This window comes from Rhamphochromis sp. 'chilingali', assembly GCF_963969265.1.
Source record: "Rhamphochromis sp. 'chilingali' genome assembly, chromosome: 19".
Taxonomy (NCBI): Eukaryota; Metazoa; Chordata; class Actinopteri; order Cichliformes; family Cichlidae; genus Rhamphochromis; species Rhamphochromis sp. 'chilingali'.
The window spans coordinates 29,738,035-29,754,223 of NC_137946.1; the positions used below are offsets into that span (position 1 = coordinate 29,738,035).

Here is a 16,189-nt window from a genome sequence, read left to right on the forward strand (position 1 = left end):
GGATGTATCTATATTTGAAATTCCAGCCTGAGGGCTGTCATGTGTATGCTTACTGCTATTGAAGGTAACCGTGATAGTTGTTTTGGTTCTGATACTGACTCTCTCTACATCTGCCTTTATTCCTATTTTGAGCTAAATTCATTTGCCAAGAAGAGACAAGACGCACCTTACTGATAACATTTTTCTTTTTTTCTTTTTTTTTGGTTGGTTGTTTTTTTTCCAAAGAGTCTTTGTTTAAACTTCTTTTAAACGGGTACAGAAATTCTAATATTGTGACAGCCCCTCCAAAAATTAGATATAGGGTTAGCCTAAGGGGTTTGGGGTTGGAGAAGTATTATTTCAGTCCACCCCTGCTCCTTTATTACCTTTCTATTAGATCAAGTAGAACCACCCACCACCACTTCCCCTGCCGGTGGCGGACTCCCTCAGGTGTCGGTGTGTTGGTGGTTCTTTGTGTCTGGGGGTGGGCGTCCGGGTACACACCGGCTCACTCCTTGGCGGCCGCTTGTCGGGGCCTGGGGCCTGGGGCTCGCTCGGGCCCCTTTGGAGGTGGGGTGCCCCCGGCCTCTCGGCCTGGGGCTCGGTCACTCAGGCACAGCTGGGGGCCGGCGGAGCTCACGGGCGCGTCACTGCAACTCCCCCTGACTTCTGCTCCGCGGCTGCTGGGCGAGCCCTCATCTGGGACTCTCCTCAGCTCTTACTAGAACAGTGGCGCGGCTGCCCCTCTGTTGGTCTTCCATGGTCTCTTGTGTTCTGGGGGCCTCTGGATGTCTGGAGTTTTGATCTCCTCCATACCCGGTTCACACCCTGGAGGACGGGGCTGTGGCCCCCCCCACACTCCCTAGCAGATCATTACATGGAGAAACCTTTGGAATGCAAGCATGCTGATCCACACAGGTATGCACACATGGGTATTCACAGACGCGGACTAAAGCTTTGTTGGCTGCTGCCTCAAAGCACACTGTGCGCTGTCTATCTTGCGTGCTGCACAATATCGTTTATTATTTAGTAAATATTGATATCTATGACTAGCTAGTTTATTGTGATGGTGCTTTGTTTTCTCTATTATTATGTTACTCTTTGTTGTTTGCTGTCTCCTCTGTTTGTTTTTTTTGTTTGTTTTTTTTTTTCTCCCAGGAGTTCTTTTTTTTTTTTCTTTTTCTCTCTCTTCCCCCCCCTTCTCACCGTCTCTTCTCCCCTTTGGTTTTCTTTCTTTCTCTCCCCCTCTTTCTATCATTCATTCCCCCTGTCCTATTTATTAAAAAAAAAAAAAAAAAAAAGACAAAGGATGAACTGAAGCTCTGCCATCACGTAATGTCGCATACTGCTGTTTCTGATGTCATTTAATAAAAAAAAAAAAAAAATAAAAAAAAAAGATCAAGTAGAACAGAATTCAGTGAAGTAATAACAAGCCCTTTTGTAATTTTTGCTGCCATTGTAACAAAGCTGCTGGTTTGGTGACAGCACAATATCTGATATCCTTTTTCTTTGATTTGTTGTCCTTTAAAAACCGCGATAACTGGGCACGTAAATCCTAACCTCTTGGAAAATGATGTAAATTCAGTGCACATGCCGCGTGCCAGTAGGTCAAACTAATTAGTCATCATGAAGGCCCTCTTTCTCTCCAAATAAACTGCCCACCTCTCCATAACTCATTGCCTATCTGTTTACAATTGGTATTCCTGTCAGTGAGTAATGTGCTGACATAACATCATGTTTCATGTTGACTTGCAGTCTTTCTGTATTGAAGATTAACTTTAGATCAGGCTTGTTTCTGCAGTGCTGCCCTGGTTGCCACACCTAACAGTGATGCTGCGGTGAAATTACTTAACCTGGTGATCTATATGCCTGTCTGGGGTCAGAGTTTTATTTTGTGATTTGATTGTACTTTTCATTTGACTTCAGTAAAGGAGCAAAAGCACTTTAACGACAGGTTAAGATGCAAGATACTGAGGCAACACTAAGGACTGTGTAATCCACACAATATGATGTACTTAAAACTAGAAATGATCGCAAATGTTGGTAGTATGAAATGTAGGGCGACCGTGGCTCAGGCAAGCGCATCTGTAACCGGAAGGTCGCCGGTTCGATCCCCAGGCTATCTGTCCTGGTCGTTGTGTCCTTGGGCAAGACACTTTACCCTACCGCCTACTGGTGTTGGTCAGAGGGGCCGATGGCGCGATATGGCAGCCTCGCTTCTGTCAGTCTGCCCCAGGGCAGCTGTGGCTACAACCGTAGCTGCCTCCACCAGTGTGTGAATGTGAGAGTGAATGAATAGAGATTGACAGACCACGTGACTTTCGCGCATTGCATGCCGGGAACTCGTGGCAAAACAATCCAAGTACCGCATCAAATGCAAGCATTTGCAGCACCGCAAAACGTTCATTCTTCGGTTCCAATAAATTCTTGCTTTTTCTTTGCCCCCCAAAAAAGGAATGTACAAAACGAAGGAGAACAATGTCGGTCCGTACAAAGACAGACTTGATGAAAAGTCAAAGAAAAGATACGAGGAAAAAAATCAAAGGAGTGAAAGGGTCAGACCCTTACGAGCACACAGAGTGGACAAAATACGTTGGCGTGCTGCCCAACTTTCACCACGCTCATATTTATAATTATACGGTTCTTGGAGTGAGTGCATACACTCATGAAGTTTAGTAACTTCAGGTCACTGCAACAAGCCCAGGTACAGTTTACCAACGGATGGGTACAGGACCTTGAAATGCACAGAGTAGAACGAAAGACCATCGTACGTATCATAAGTTTACCAGTCTCACAAATCGTCTTCATAAATACACATTCGTTAACCGTTTATTAATAGGACCTTTGAGCTCAACGATAATTAATTAGTAGTGGAAATAATTTCTGGTTCGCATTACAGAAATGTAGCAGTGACAATAATACTGTATGCTGTAATCGTACTGGGCAATTAGTGATACAAAACAACTGTTTTACTCTGTGAATAAAAGTATATGTTTTTGTCAATGTACCATGGTAATAAATGAAGCGAAACGCAATGTTGTGTCAGGACAATCCATTATTTATGCACAATAAACAAAGGAGCATAGCGCGACAATTTCTGTTCAGCGCCAGACTTGCTTGTAACCTATATCACCAATTATGTTATGAAAAATGACGTATTAACTACAACAGCAGACTGACCTTTGTGTAAATGCTTGGAGCAGACTAACCTGTGAGCTGGAGTGTTCTGGGATGTTATATTTGGTCTTTGAATGGCTGCAATCCAGGCCATCCGTCGGCTCTTTGTTACTTCGGAAACACGGCTCGAACAATTTCTCTCCAACGACGTAATCCGATAACAACCGATCTCTTTACCCGTCGGCTTCCCGTGGCTGTCATGCGACCGGCTATTGCAGTTTATAATACAACAGCTTCTTGCCATTTTTTTGTGTTTCTTTTTATCGCTGTGTGACTGATTTCAATTGAAAGCCTGCGTGCGCTAGTACCTCTTGCCACAAGTTCCCAGAATTCTTTGCGGTTTTACCCCTGAATGACGTCACATTTTCAATCTCTATAGTGGAATTGTAAAGTGCTTTGGGTGCCTTGAAAAGCGCTATATAAATGCAATCCATTATTATTATTATTAGAGATATTTGTGGTTGGTCTGTTAATTCTTTGGTGTAACAATGCTTCTTGACAATAAATCTTATAATGTTGGAAAGCCATTCATATCTGTTTTAATGGTGTCACATTCAAAATGGGTTGAGCAGCAAAGTTGAGTATGTGAGTTACGCTCATACATCCTTTTCTTCAACTAGCATTGCCACAAGTCAGCCAGTGTGGTTGTGTTGGCAGCAGAATAAGACGATTGGCAAGGGCAGAGAAGATTTGGCTAGTTTTTCATGGATGCAGCGCACATACTCTCAACTCTGCTGCTCAACCCACAAATACATGTTCTTTAGAAATAAACAAGCTTTTCAATGGTATAAGATTCATTGCCAAAAAACATTGTTACAGCAAGGTAAAGACCCTACAATAATACAGAGAAAAGCCAACAATCACATGACCCCCCTATGAGCAAGCATAGTGCTTGTACAAATGCAGAGTGGTGTATAAACAGATGGTGAGTGAAAAAGGTTAGTGGAGAAGGAACACTCAATGCCTTCTATGCCTATTGCAGTGTAACTAACGCAGGATTCAGCGTTACCTGATCCAGCCCTAACTACAACAGCCGTAACAGAGGAGGGGCCTGGAAGTTGAAGGCTCTGCCTCCCATTATACTTTTCCTAGGAACTACAAGTAAACCTGCAGTCTGAGAACAAAGTGCTCTATTAGGGCGATATGGTCCTATGGGGTCTTTCAGACAAGCCTGATTATTCAGGACCTTATATGTGAGTAGAAGGAGATATGTGTAAATTGGACTCTGGATTAAACAGGGAGCTGATGAAAAGAAGCCAATATGGGGCAAAAAAAGCTCTCTCTCTCATTCTAATCCCTGCTTTGATGGTGTTGATGGAGCAGTTTCCAGTTAACAGTTTGTTCACTGCTCAAAACATCCTCTAAACAATCTAAAGTCATCAATCAAGTGAGCGAGTGAGTGGATAACTGAAGTCGTAGTTATCCTGTAAACCTGTTTTCTGTGTACGTTTCACATCCCTGCGCTGAGAGGAAACAAAGAGCGTAGTTGTGAGCACGACGAGGGGAGCGAGCAGACAACACGGAAACTTGGATTTCTTTTTTTTTCTTCTTCCATGCGAAGCGAACGAGCAGCAGACAGCTGACATTGGCAGCTCACGCGCCGAGTCGTCGAGTGGGAGGAAAAGGAGAAGGAGGCTAGATAGGTGGGCGCACAGCGAAGGCAGCGAGGTGAGGCGGAGAGGTGGTGGTAGCGGGGAGGGGGGGCAGTCGGGTGAGGAAGCACGAGGAGGGTCAAAAGGAGAGGAGATGGGTCGTTCTGCCTTTGAAAGAGGAAGGCAGCAGAGGAGGGTGGGGGTGGCTTTATTGTCTCCAGAGACAAAGAGCACCACTTTTTTTTTTTCTTTTTTGGTGCATGACCCTCCCCACACCACCACTGCCCCACACACACACACACACACACACACACACACACACACACACACACACACATTCATACAGATATATATACACACTCCACCCAAATTCCTTGCGTCACCCTTCCAACCACCCCACCCCTTCTTGCTCTCTCCGGGCTGGGTGGACTTTGAACAGTGTGGCTGCCACATTCCTGCACAAAGAGGAGGAGGAGGAGGAGGAGAAGGGGGGGGGGGGGCACTTTGAGATCTAACAATTAATCGACCCAGCCTGATTTCATTGAAGGTGCATTAAAAATCAAAATCATACATATATAAAGTTCTCTGTGTCCAGTCTGGTGGCGTTTAGGTAGCATCTGGTCTCTTGTAAAGCTTTGTTTTTCTTTTTAGGCCATGAAACTAACACATCAGATAACAAGAAACTGCAATAATCTCCTTTTATACAATGACTTTTCTGATGTGGCGGTGTGACGAGGCCATCCTCCCTTTACATATTAGCTGATGAGGACATGAATTTACACTTCCAGAGCCAAACGAGCAGCTGGAAATGTCTTGAGAGTGGTTAACTCTCCGTAATCAAGAATTCAAAAGCAGGACCTTCGGTTTAAAATCTAAACGTCTTCCTTCCTTTTGTGAGAATTTCGAACAGCTTGCCAATCCTCGAGGACGCGCGCCGAAGCTTTCCGATAGCTCTGGGAAATTTGTCTTTCACTTAATTGCTAATTAGCATTGTCTGTGAGTTCAGCTTTTTTTTCTTCCCATTAACAGCTGTTCACATCATCTTCCTCCTGCTGTGACATTGTAAAAGGTTGTTGAAACTGAAAGTAAAAGACAACCACTGGAAGATGCTTCTTTTAATAGAAACTGGAGGCTAAAACAGGCATTTTGAGAAAGATGGAGAAAACAAGCAGACATGCAGAGGAATCCAGCGTGGGGTTTGGCCTCAGATTTGATCCATTTTGCAGCCATGCAGACCACACCTAATCCTACACACACACTTGGAGCAAGCCTTTGTCTTGCTAAGTTGCTGGAAACCAGACATTGCTGTTAAGAAGTTATTAACCCCCTGCTGTTCTATTCTCTCCGTTTCCACCCCCTACCCCCAACTTCTTTTTTTTCCTCCTCCCTCTCAATTCCATGGCCCCACAATTTTCCTTCATCTGTTTCTACCACTCTATGTCCTTCTATTCACTCTTTACACCCATCTTCCTTTCATCCTTTCCTCCCCGCAGTTCGGATCAAGCCAGGTTCAACATCTCCAGTGGAATATCAAAGTGAAAGCGATGCAGAGAGCGGTACAGAGTCTGGATCGGCTTCCATCAGCGCCCAGAGCCTTGATGCGGGGTGAGTCTTCGATGCAGATGGACGCATCAAGCACAATGTATTTAGCCACACCTGTAAAATCTTACGTGCAATCAATAAATATAAAAAAAATGAAAGATGCATTCATGAAATGTTGAATGCAGGTCTTCAGACACAGTCACCCTGGTGCCCCATTATTTGGAAATGCTCAGAGCCCAGTATGAACGATTATATTTTCTAGATCTAAGGTTTCAAAAGCTGATAACCACAACAATGAACAATTAAGGATACAAAACTAGATATCAGCAGCAATTAAAATGTGATGCATTGACAGGAAAGTGGAGATAGCTCAGGGATCCTGACAGTACGCTTAAGAGTGCAGCCAACATTTTGTCTTTAACAATAAGCCAGTCAAAGCCCTGAGTTCTCCTCTAGCGAGTGGAGAGCTTGTACTTGAGAAAGGAAGTAGAGCATATTGAAACGTTATTGAATGGCCATAGTCTCAGTTCAGAACAGGAAATGGTTATCTCGCATGTTAAAGTCCAGTGGGTTTCTTTTTTTGACCCCTCCGTCCACCCCAACCTCCTTCCTGCACGGTCTCTTCGCCTCTTCATCACGTTGCTTGTGCAAGTTATAAGTTGCATAATAAATAAGGTTTATTGTGGTTTCACACCTTTATCAAGTGACAGAAAACCTGGTATGCAGACTGTTGCAGACCCAGTTCTTTATTGTGAAGTGCCACTAGGGGGCAGTGTCAGATGTTTGGTACAAGGATAAGTATTTTAGATTTGTGCTCTCGATGGTTCTTTTCTGTAGCCTGACGCTGCGATGAAAGTAGAAGTCATAACAGACAAAGAAGTTCTTTGTAGTGAATTGTGAAGCTAGATTGTTGGCTCCGTGCAGGTGACTCTCCATAGCCTCTCTTTGCATAGACATAGGGTTCCTCAAATGGGCAGCAACATAGATCTTTAAAACCTGCATAAGTCTTGATCTCCTGGTGGCAAGTTGAAGTACTGCAGCAGAAAAAAATTGTGACAGAAAAGCACTTTTTGGAGACGCCAACTGTAAATCAGATGTCTGCAAAACTGTCGGAAAGGCATAAATCCATGTGTAATGACTGCTGATAATAGGACTCGGCAGGGTCAGCAAGAGGGACTCTAATGCACAGCAGGGTTTATGGGAAATTCTTTCTCTGTGTGGGGGTCACCTCCCTCGCCTGCAGGCTCCTGACTAATTACATTACTGCAGCACTGCCATGACTGGATGCTTATATAACCTTATATAACCCTCTGTACAGCAGAACACACTGGAGACGCCCAGACTGTAACACAGGAAGACAAGTGGGCGCATGTGTGCGTCGCGAGCGCTCTATAGACATAAATTAGGACATTTAGCCCTCCAGAGGAAAGCGCGGACATGTGAAAGATTGTTTTATATCGCAGGGTAAAGGGTGGTGTGCCGCTGGAGACTGTGTTTATTAGAGAATCAGGACGTAGCTCCGGCCACACCCAGTGGGCGAGGCTGCCTGACTAACTGAAATTCAGGGTGTGGGCGTTGACAGTTTGCTCAGCGCCCTTATCTAGTGTGTGTGTGTGTGTGTGTGTGTGTGTGTGTGTGTGTGTGTGTGTGTGTGTGTGTGTGGGTGTGAGAGAGAGAAAGTGTGTTTCAGAGTACAAAAGTAAGTCTTTTGTGGATTTTGTGTCTTTTAAAGTGGTTTAAGGAAGATTATTTGTGATTTTCTGTGTGTGTGTGTGTGTGTGTGTGTGTGTGTGTGTGTGTGTGTGTGTGTGTGTGTGTGTGTGTGTGTGTGTGTGTTGCAGGGCAGGGCTGTCCCAGAGCAGGGGCATAAACAAGCTTATGTAATGCAGTTCCCCGTCACACCTCCTTGTAAAGAGGGACATCAGCGGTGTTATTTTTTTAGTCTTTTTGTTTCCAATCAAATGTATTTAAAGTTTGACTGCCTGTAAATATGAATATGATAATTCACACAGCTGATTCTTGGAAAACTGAAGCATCATTTAAGAGGAAGAAGTCAAAGGTAGAAAAAGGGCGACAAAGAGGAGTGCTGATGGGTTAATTTTGAGTTTATCTCATGTGTTTAAGGAAAGAAGGGAGTAAAAAATAAGTTTAAAGGTGAAACGATTCAAGACAAATAGAGGGAAGGGGAGGAATATCGAAATGGAGCTGTGTGACTTTCTGATGCCCCCTGGTGGCTAAATCGGTGTTAAGTTCTCCTGAACATGATGAGAGAAGAAGAAGCGTTTCTCAACAGAATCGTCCTTTTCCTCTTTCGGTGTCTCAGGTCTGTTATGGACTTGGAGCCCGTCGATCCAGATTCGCCAGACATCAAGAGGCGACGGATCCACATGTGCGACTACGAAGGCTGCAAAAAAGTTTACACCAAGAGCTCCCACCTCAAAGCCCACAGGAGGATACACACAGGTGAGCTCGGCCCTAGAAACGCATCACAACAACGCCACAAATAAATCAGTGCAGTCCAGGTGTTCTTTGAAAGGAGCAGTTCATCTCCAGGTGAAGACCAGAATCATTATTTACAGATTACTGCAGGGTGATCTTTAAGGATTAAAATGGCCCCTTTACAGAATTTAATGTAACCTCCGGTGGCTCAACATTTGTCAGTGCACAGTTCACGTCTTATCTGCTCTCAGCAGACAGTAGTTTTTCCCTAATCTGAAGGAGATTAGGGAAAAAGTGCCCAATGGTATTTTTTTTCAGACAGGTTTCCTGAGGTAAGACACTGTTAAGGTGTGTGTAGGAATGGTAAGCAGGATTTGGCTGTTTGAAGCTCCTGTGTTGAATATTATCTTAATTTTATTCTACAATCATACAGTGATTGACATGATTAGGTAGAGTAATTGTAGTAAATAACCTGTAGTAAATAAATTGTTTGCTCAATTTCGTCCACCATCGTCCTGACCCTCCTCTTCCTTCTTTAACCTCCTTCCCTGCCTCCTTCCTGCTAACTCCTCTCCTCGTCTCTTCCAGGAGAGAAGCCCTACCACTGTACCTGGGAAGGCTGCACCTGGCGCTTCGCCCGCTCCGACGAGCTGACCCGACACTTTCGCAAGCACACCGGAATCAAACCCTTCCGCTGCACCGAATGCGACCGCTCCTTCTCCCGGTCTGACCACCTCTCCCTGCACCGCCGCCGCCACGTGATGATGTGAACTCTGACTTCCTTCCTTCCTCTCCCCTGATGCCCCCAGCTCCCTATCAAACTGACCTCTGACCCTTTGATTTCTCAAAAACAGCACATCTTGTACCAGTGCCCCCACACCTCACACTATACTTCCTGTTTCCTCTCTGCTCTCCTGCGGGATTTTAAACCCACCTTGCAAATAGAAAAAAAAAGGACTTTACCTTCTCCTCCTCTTCCTCCTCATCTTCATCTCACAGTCATAGGACAATTGTGTCTGTGTGTTTGTTCGGTGGTGGCAGCAGGATGTTTTTTGCTGCGTGTGTGTGTGTCTGTCATCATTACCGTCCAGCCCAAAGCAGTCCTCTCTACCATCCTCCGACTCAGTCACACAAGATGTTGCCTCCTCAGAAAGAGAAAGGATGGACTGAAGGACATCCAGCAGCAGGGACTTTCATGCTTCCATCCATCCATTACATGCATCAGTCCATCCAAAAGGCAAAGAGGAAGAGGAGGGCTCACACAGATGTCACTTCAGCTGCTCTTTTCTTGATTTACAGTTTTTATTTTGTTCATATCCTGAGTTTGGAATCTACGTGACTCCAAAATTTATTTTCTTGGAAGCTAAAGAGACTTCCGAGGACGCCGCTTCCCGCCACTGCTTTTCCAGGAAAAGTTGTTTTTGAGAACTTTGAGTTTCGTTCCACCCCAGTTATATTTGCCTGAGGCAAATGTGATCTTACTGAATGACCTTTTGATCAAATAACAGATAAATAAATATAAAATACAGCATTACGCAAAAATGCTCCAGGTATCATTATAGCTCCTTAAATATTAAGTAGCTGCGACTTGGATGACAGTAAACTGCTTACAATTGCTGAATATTTGGACTGTCTTCGGATTTCAAAGTGGAGCGTAGAGAAGTGCAGTTCCTGGAGTTCTTTAGTTCCTGGTTCTGTTTGTAAAAGTAAAAGAACCAAAACTCATTTATCATAAATTCAGATGAGGTATTTACTTAACTGTGCATATCGGTGTGTGTGTGTGTGTGTGTGTGTGTGTGTGTGTGTGTGTGTGTGTGTGTGTGTGTGTGTGTGTGTGCGCTTATTTCATTGACAGCAGCTGAAGTGACGTCAGATGCATCAGCATGTCTGAGGCTAAAACACTGCGCCCCACCCTCCCATCGCCATTCGCCTCCTTCTGCCCTAAACCCCCGCCACCTCCCCCGGTACAGGGAGCTACAAGACTGTGAATTTAATAAAACTTCATTTGTTTTCATTGTATCGATCTATCGATCACGTGGTTGTTATCGCCCCGCCCCCTCCCCCGCCGCACACACCTTTCCGATTCCTCTTGAATAACAGTATTTGCTTTGTTTGCGCCGTAGTCGCTGTTGTTTTATCAGAAAAACACAAAAAAAGGCCTTTAGTCCTGTCTACATTTTTTCTTTTCTTTTTTGGTGTTCTAAACAAAATGTTGTTCTTTTGTTTTTTATTTAAAAAGAAAAAAAACTTTCAGATCTTTTTTTTTTTGTCGTTGTTTTCTGAGGCTGTGAAAAAGACAGAGGAAAGGACACAAATAGATTGAGAATACAAGTAAAACTCTCATGCAGGGAATAGGGGAGCTTTTCTGAGTGTGCGTGTGTGCGTGTCCGTGAGTTAGTGTGCATGTTTTGAGACAAACACATAATCAAGAATTTAAGATTTTTATGAGTGCGTTGTTCCGGGCACTTGTTGTTCTTTTACCTCTTGCCCGTCGAGCCTTAATAACCGAAGTCAATCTGTAAGGGCAAAACTAGAACCGCCGACAGACGACGACTGGCCACAGCGTTCGCTTTAGTTCAGTTGTTTAGTTTTTGAAGTTTAAAAACAGGAAATTAAAGGTGTTATGTGTGGAATTTGTTTCCGTATTTGGTGAGAAAAGTTTTTTTGGCTGAAAAAAACATGCTTGCTGATTTTCAAGCCTTTTAAAATAGAAATTTTAACATTTATTTTAACAGTGTCACCAAAGTGAGTTGAACCTAAAGCATTTCAAAGTCTTAACAAATCAGATGGTTTGAGAATTTCCAGCTTTTGCTCATCAGACTCTTTCGAGACTGTTCTTTTTTAATATAATTAAATGGTTTTGTAACCTTGCATCGTTATGAGAGCAAGAAGACTGATAACGGAGTGGTGAAGGTCGTCTGTCGGTGGTTCTGGGAGAAATCGGGCGTCTCGTAGGGCTGTCGGGGTCCAGGCGCCTGGGGTTTAAACCACGGGGAAACTTAAGCGCTCTCCTCACTAGCATTTCTACCAGGGTGGGGGTCAATTCACTCCGGTTTGTTTTTAATGGCAATAGAATCTCAGTTAAAAGCCTCGAGTAGATACTAACAGATGAATCGTGTCTCGAATTGGGTTCTTTTGGAGCAGAATCGACCCCCGCCTCACCCTGGTTCCTTACCCACAGTGTCCATGTCTTAACCTTCCTCTCGTGTTAGCTTTCTGTTATCATCTCTTATGTTAGCGGGTCGGTATTGACCCGTGAATTAAATCAGCTATAAAATATACTAAAAACAATAAGTTATCATCCAATTTGTTTCTCATCTCTTGGTTACCTTGTTAGACTTCCTTATCCATGAAAATGTTGGTTTTAATACCTTTGGCGTGGGCCTCTGGGTCTTTTTTTGTCACTATACCCCTCGATTTCAATAAAAAAAAATTGTAAAATTAACCTCAAGAGAATCATATTAATAAATAAAAGTTTTCTGTGTTACCTGAGTATTACTGAGGGGTATAGGACACATCTCTTAAATAAATCTGTTTTATTGATTTTTTTCATTTTAAGATTAATAACTAAAATGACATCTATGGTGTTACGGGTCAATTCTGACCCATAGACATTTACATCAAGAAAAGACAAAAAAAGTTTGTTTTTTTCAGCAGTAGACCTTTAATATAAACTGAAAAAAAGAAAAAGTCCTCTCCTCCTTTGTTTTGGTTATAGCCGTGGGTAATTGTGGGCTTTTTATCACTTCCCAATGATACAGCTTCACCTCAGTTTCCTTTGTGAAGTTCTTGTCCGAGGTCATATCTGGTAAAAAATAAAATAAAATATCACAGCTGATATTGTGATCCTGCAGTCCAGTGGTCATATGGAGGACCACACATTTTCATTGTTTCTTCTCAGGGGTGCCACTCACAGCTTTGACTGTGAAAATCTGTACATTCCAGGCATAGCTGGTTTTGGCATCACAGGCTTCCCAGATTTTTCTGCCGTTTTTCCCTGGCTTACTGGGTATATATTGCCGGAAGGGGCATTTTCCTCAAAAAGTGGACAAGACGTTCATCCACTGTCACTGGCCCTGGGATGAACATCAGTGGAAGAAGCTGCACCCATCTCTCCCAGACATCCCTGATGGGAGCAAGCTTGTCAGACCTCGGTCTGGTCTCTCTGTTGTCAAATCTGAGGACTCTTGAATCAAAATGATATCAAATGTGTGAAGTGACATCGTTGCCCAGAAAATGTTTCTGCCTGTCGATGCATCCCATAGACGATCAGTGGCCTCATTGCAGCATCTGTACACTCCAGCAAGAAGAACACCAATGAAACCATCCAGGTATTCCTCATCATGTCGCCATGGACTTTTTTTCCTTCAAGGTTTATCATAGTAATGATGATTCTTTCTAGTGACAATGGCATAAATATCTCAAAACATCTCTTGATGTCACTGACTTTGGTCAGAGCAAACCTTGTGATTCCAGGGGTCATTTTGATGACATTTGCAGAAGCTGCCCTGCCATGTACATCATGAGGTACTGAGCTCCAAAAGATCTTACCATTTTTGGACTTGAATCTTTCAGCCGGAGTAGCTTCAGCACCAGCGACCTCCACCTCTGATCAGATGTGTCTGTGTCTTCTGGATGATAGTCCACATTGCCTTCCTCCGTAGAAACCTGCCCATCTGAATCACTATGCTGCTCTGTGTCCTCTCCTTCATTTTCACCAAAAGTATGATCCTGAACTTAGCTCACTGTGAATCTTCTTCTCATTTTTTGTATGCTGCAAATTGTAAATGTGCACTCTGGAAGTCAAATAGTGAATTCACCTCACATGCCCGTGTTTATTTTGTTTTGTTTTTGTGTAGGTATACTGCAAAAAACATCCAAAATAAGAATCCCCTAAAGCTCATATGATTAGGAGAGTCGCTTGCTGTAAGCGTTTTAGCTGACAGTGCACTTATGATTTCAGTTTTGGCTTTAATTATTGCTTTATACTCATAATATTATACCTGGGTCGAAACCGACCCTAACAACACAAATGTCATAATTTCAACTAGGGCATTTTATAATTTAGTGAAAATATTTTTTTTTGTTTTATTTTGTAGAAATAGAGGTTCCTGACAAAGTCAAAAAGCCTTGATACAATAAACAAATGTATGTGATTTTTTTATGCATTTGAAATTTAAAATGGGTCGGTGCCGACCCTAACACAAGAGGAGGGTTAAGTGGGCTGGTTTTCAGCTCCCGATCCGGGCTGAACTTGATTATGCAACATAACGCAGACGCAGCTCCAAGCGCTGTTCTGATCTCAGTCCTAGAGCACTAGCTGGTAGTTGGGTTCCTGATACGCAGCTCACGTAGGGTTGTTGCAGGAACCTTAAGAGGAAGGTCAGGTTTGTGTAGAGGCCTGCGCTGTTGATCACTACTCTGTGTTGGTATATAAGACTTAAGGTGTGGAAACACATCCATAATTTCAAACAGACTTGGTAATGAGCGAGTGGGGAGCTGGGGTTGTGATGGACGGAGCAGGCTTTTCTCATCCTGGCTCGTCTCTTTTCAAGCAACAACCCCCCCCCCCCCAATAAAAAACGGCTACACACATTTTGCTTTGAATTCGTTCTCGCCATTTACAGTCGTCTTTGTCATCATTTCAGAAGCTAGTAAGTGAGAGCAAAATGTTTTACATCTTGACTTTTCACATTGCGATAAATGAGATGGACATGCAGGCTTGCTGTGAGCTGAGCGCATGCCGTGAAGAGGGCAGATTTGTTGCGTGGTCTCCGCGCTGCGAAACCGAAGAGAATCCGTCTTAGCCGAGTCACTGAATATGGTTTAAAAATGAGGGAATCTGTTCCTGTCTTTCCATTTCCCATCAGGGGAAGCATTACTTAGAATTCAGTCACTCGCTTGGAAGGATTTTAGTGGTTTATTTGTTATGTTTTTGCAGCGCAGAGCAATGCAATGTTCCCATTTCTCTTAACATCCCCTGCTTCAAGTAAAAAAACAAAAAAAGAAGTTACCAAGCACATCTTTCTAGGAGAGTATATGCATTTGATTGCAATTTTCTTTCTTTTGTAAACTGTTGATAAAGACATTAAGGACAATGACAAATAATTAAGAGAAATCCGTGTACATAAATGTATATAATCAAAGTGCAGAGTAAATGTAACGGGTGAATTTCTATTTTTAACACTGACTAGATAATGTGAAAAATCTTTTTTTTTCTCTCTTCTTCCTCTGTTGGTTTGATGAAATGTGTTTTTCATCACGTGTATTTTTTTTTTTCAATCTAATACATTTGTTTCGTAGTTTCTTAAAAAAAGAACAATTATATGGTCCCACTTGTGTTGTGCACATTTGTGTTGCATGGAGAGTAGCCTTCTTGTTTTCTTATAGTGACGTTGGTGAGCATGTCAAGTGCGTGTGAGACCGTTGAGATGCCCCAGCAGGGGTGGGGGTGGGAAACGACCCCCTACTCAACTAACTAGGGATTCATTATAACAACCGAGCTTAATGTCCCAGTACTGGACCTGGTTTTAAATGTCAAGTTAAATGTGAGATTCAGTTGGTTTGGGTCAGACCCATTTTTTCCTCCTTCAGCTTCAGGTGTGTTCTGCTCAGATAAGTTAACAGGAAGTAAGAGGAAGTCCCCAGATTTACAGTAGCCAGTTTAAATGTGTTGATATGTTTCTCCTTTTTAAAATCGATGTTGAAATCCAAGCAGCAAAAACATTATTCATGTTAGATCAGTCAAGTGCTGCACTAACTAAAAGGTTCTTTTAAAGATACCTAATTGAAGTACAAAAACAAAACACAGAGCCACTGATTCACTTGTTATCGGACCAGATGTCGTATACCTTATCTGTTTCTGGGGCTTCCTGGCTCCACGTCGTTACAGTTGAGGTGCGTGGACGTTTCTTTGTGGTGCTAACAGGAAATGGGGTTCTGGTTTTTCCAGCACATTCAGTTTTATCTCTCCATCGGCCTCGTGTCTGTTTCGGAGATTGCTTTCGATTTTTTTGTTGTATGTGAATGGAATCGTTGATCTTTCCTCGACCACACACACTAACTGCTCGGCACTGACCTCGTTTATCGTTTAAATGTCATCTTTATGACTAATTAGTGGACGAGGTCAGGAATGAATGAACGTTTAGCAGAAATCCAGCGAAATCTCAAGACCTCCAAATACAGCTTCTTGTCTCCTTTTAGCACCACGAATGAAACCTTCCCTCTCACATATCTCAAATATATCGTAACAGAGGCAGAAGTCCCAAAGATTAATGCATTAAAAAGTACCCCTGAATGCTAAGCCCCTTTATTTCTGGGAATGTTAACCCCACAGAGCACATGTGCTCTGTGTCATTTAGTATCTGCTATTGGCCCTTTTGCTTTACAAGCACACTGATCAGCTCAGTTGGTATATTTGCACACCGAGACAAACTCACACACGCACTGAAACCTCTGGA

The 16,189-nt window shown here is 43.1% G+C and overlaps 1 protein-coding gene across 5 annotated transcripts in view; it reads left to right on the forward strand.

Annotated features, from left to right (window-relative positions):
• The window catches only part of klf8 (Kruppel like factor 8), an 87,975-nt gene extending 73,676 nt beyond the window's left edge, over window positions 1-14,299 (forward strand). For all 5 annotated transcript variants that reach the window (XM_080867170.1, XM_080867171.1, XM_080867169.1 and 2 more), the window contains 3 exons: window positions 6,242-6,353; window positions 8,614-8,753; window positions 9,318-14,299. In XM_080867170.1, the coding sequence (XP_080723296.1) occupies window positions 6,242-6,353; window positions 8,614-8,753; window positions 9,318-9,499 (434 nt within the window). In that variant the 3' untranslated portion in view covers window positions 9,500-14,299. The remainder of the gene's footprint in view (window positions 1-6,241; window positions 6,354-8,613; window positions 8,754-9,317) is intronic.
• The last annotated feature ends 1,890 nt before the right edge of the window (window positions 14,300-16,189 follow it).